We start from the raw sequence: 2,889 nt of genomic DNA, 5'->3' as shown, positions 1-2,889 counted from the left end.
GTAGAATGGGATGTTCCTTCCCAAAGGGGAGAGCTTTCCAGTGTCCCAGGACTGGGGATTAAATGGTCCAATTCAGAATTTAGTCCTCCTTAGATGTTGTGGTAGTTAAGATTGTATGTCAGCTTGGTTGGGCCTGGTTGAGTGGCTGGGTAGCTGGATGTAGTTATTCTCCATGGTGCAATCTGCTGGAATAGCTGAGTAGCTGTTTTAGGGATGTGGGCTGCTTCCAGTATATAAGAAGCCACTTTGAGGAAGGACTCCAGCTTTTTAGCACACTTGACTCTGCATGTAGCCAAGTCTTTATTCAGTAGCCTCCCATGCTCTGCCGGTCTTGGGACTTTTAATAGACTTGAAACAATGGCCTGCCATGTGCTTTGGTGATATCGGTACTGCACCTTTTCACTTATTGACCTTGGGTTTGTCAACCTCAGCAGCCAGCATCTACCTGTGTGAAGAAAGCCTCCAGCTTCAGTGGGCCAGGAGCAAGAGGCAGAGCTGAAGCCCAAGGTCAAGGGGTTTTCACTCAGCTCATAGATCCTGGCATTTTGAAGTTGGACTTCTAACCTCCAAAACTGTAAGAGAATAAACTCCTGTTTGTTAAAGCCATTCCATTTGTGGTATATTCCTATCAGAGCAGCACTAGGTAACCAAAACAGATGCTTAGTTGAAACTTACTATATTGCTAGTGACAACCAGTTTTGAGAGCTCCAAACTGCAGTCCCCTGTACCACTGTGCATTGATTATTTGACCTGATGAGGGCTTGAACTCTGATTTCAGAACAAGTCGGTTTCCTGGAAAGCTATGCTTAGATGTCTGTTGGAACTGCCTTGGAGGATTTTCATTGACAAACATGATATCCCTTTATCTTAATTGAACATATTTTATCTGAATTATGAGGTCAGCAGTGAACTCTTCTGGGGGACCTGTAGCCAGTATATGAATTGGCTCAGCCTGTTTGCAGAAGAAATCCTTATAGAAAGTACATTTTTGCTGCAGCTATTTTTTTTAGAGACTTAACTGATCATATTACACCCTTATCAATTCTTTCACAGCCTGTGTTCTTCAAGTGGCTCCAGGTAATGTGCATGAACAAAAATGAATCCATGGTTGAGAACTGCCATTTGCTTGTTATCTACTATGATTGGATCATAGTGCAGGATAGAAGCGTTACTCTGGCTATTACCCCTTTGACTCCACTGCCTTTTTCTGCTCCCCATAAGGCCCTGTGCCTTCTGGCTCCCTTTCAACCACCCAAATAAAACCTACTCTAAATAGCTTTCTCCTTCCTTAAAACTGAGGTATCCATTATCTACTCTTATTTCCTGAGATTTGTTTGTTGTTAGGTGTCATCAAGTTGGTTCCAACTCAGTGTTATGCTATGCACAACAGAATAAAACAGTGCCCGATCCTGCACAATCCTCAAAATCCTTACAGTGTTTGACCTCATTGTTACAGTCACTATGTTAACCCATCTCATTGAGGATTTTCCTCTTTTTTGCTTTTTTGCTGATTGTGTATTTTACCAAGCATGATGTCCTTCTCCAGGGCCTGGTCCCTCTTGAAAACATGACCGAAGTATATAAAACAAGTCTTGCCATCCTTGCTTCGAAGGAGCATTCAGGCTGTCTTCTTCCAAGACGTGGTTGTTTTTCCTTGCAGTCCATGGTATACTCAATATTCTTTGCCACCACCACAATTCAAAGGCATCAGCTCTTCTTCAGTCTTCCTTATTCACTGGCCAGCTTCACATACATATGAGCTGACTGAAAATAGCATTGTTGGGTCAGGCGCATCTTAGTCCTCAGGGTGATATCTTTGCTTTTTAATATCTTGAAAAGGTCTTTTACAGCAGATTTTCCCAGTGCAGTGTGTTGCTTGGTTTCTTGACTACTGCTTCCGTGGGTGTTGATTGTGGATCCAAGTAAAATTAAATCCTTTACAACTTCAGTTTTTTCTCATTATGTTGCTTATTGGTTCAGTTGTGGGGATTTTTTTTTTTTTTTTTTTCACTGTTGACGTGTACATCAATAAATGCTTCAAGTTCACTTTGCTTTCAGCTAGCAAGGTTGTGTCATCTGCATATGACAGGTTGTTAATAAGTCTTCCTCCAACTCTGTTGCCACGTTCTTCTTCATATAGCCCAGTTTCTCAGATTATTTGTTCAGTATACAGATTGAACAAGTTTGGTAAAATGATATACCTTCCCTGATTTTCAACCAAGCAGCATGGTTTCATTGGCACTGCCATCCTTACAGGTGACTTTCCATCCCTTGAACCAAGGCATGTTAGCACTTGGCTCCAGCATGTTGTCATTGTTCCAACCAGAAATTGGCACAAATGCTACAGTGGCAGGCTTGTAGCCAATTTCCTTAATGTAGGTGCTGACTGTCTTAACAGTTTTCTCCTATCTCTTTTGGCTATAGGGTGGCTCAGTGGAATACATTTTATTAACACTAACAATTAGTTGTTTCATACCCAGTGTGTAAGCCAGAAGGGCATGCTCACAGGTTTGCCCATTCTTGGAAATACCAGCTTTGAATTTGCCAACACCAGCAGGAACAATCAGGACAGCACAGTCAGCCTGTGATGTTCCTGTAATCATGTTTTTTATAAAGTCTGTGTGTCCTGGGGCATCAATGATTGTCACATAGTACTTGCAGGTCTCAAATTTCTGCAGGGAGATATCAATGGTGTTGCCACGCTCACATTCAGCTTTCAGTTTATCCAAGACCCAGGCATACTTGAAGGAGCCCTTTCCCAACTCAGCAGCTTCTTTATCAATTTTTTTAACTTTTTTTTTTTTATTTATTGTGATTTGGGTGAAAATTGACAAAGCAAATTCACTTTCCATACAGCAGTTCACATACACTTTGTCTCATGACATCGAC

The 2,889-nt window shown here is 41.6% G+C and overlaps 1 protein-coding gene across 1 annotated transcript in view; it reads right to left on the bottom strand.

Annotated features, from left to right (window-relative positions):
- Positions 1 to 2,405: 2,405 nt before the first annotated feature.
- Positions 2,406 to 2,889, bottom strand: part of LOC103202593 (elongation factor 1-alpha 1-like) — a 7,956-nt gene continuing 7,472 nt past the window's right edge. The window contains exon 2 of the mRNA XM_042781865.1: positions 2,406 to 2,777. Coding sequence (XP_042637799.1) covers positions 2,406 to 2,777 — 372 coding nt within the window. The remainder of the gene's footprint in view (positions 2,778 to 2,889) is intronic.

Source organism: Orycteropus afer, unplaced genomic scaffold, assembly GCF_000298275.1.
Source record: "Orycteropus afer afer isolate SDZICR_OR568_19922 unplaced genomic scaffold, OryAfe1.0 scaffold00187, whole genome shotgun sequence".
Lineage (NCBI taxonomy): Eukaryota > Metazoa > Chordata > Mammalia > Tubulidentata > Orycteropodidae > Orycteropus > Orycteropus afer.
This window is presented reverse-complemented; position numbering and strand designations above follow the sequence as displayed.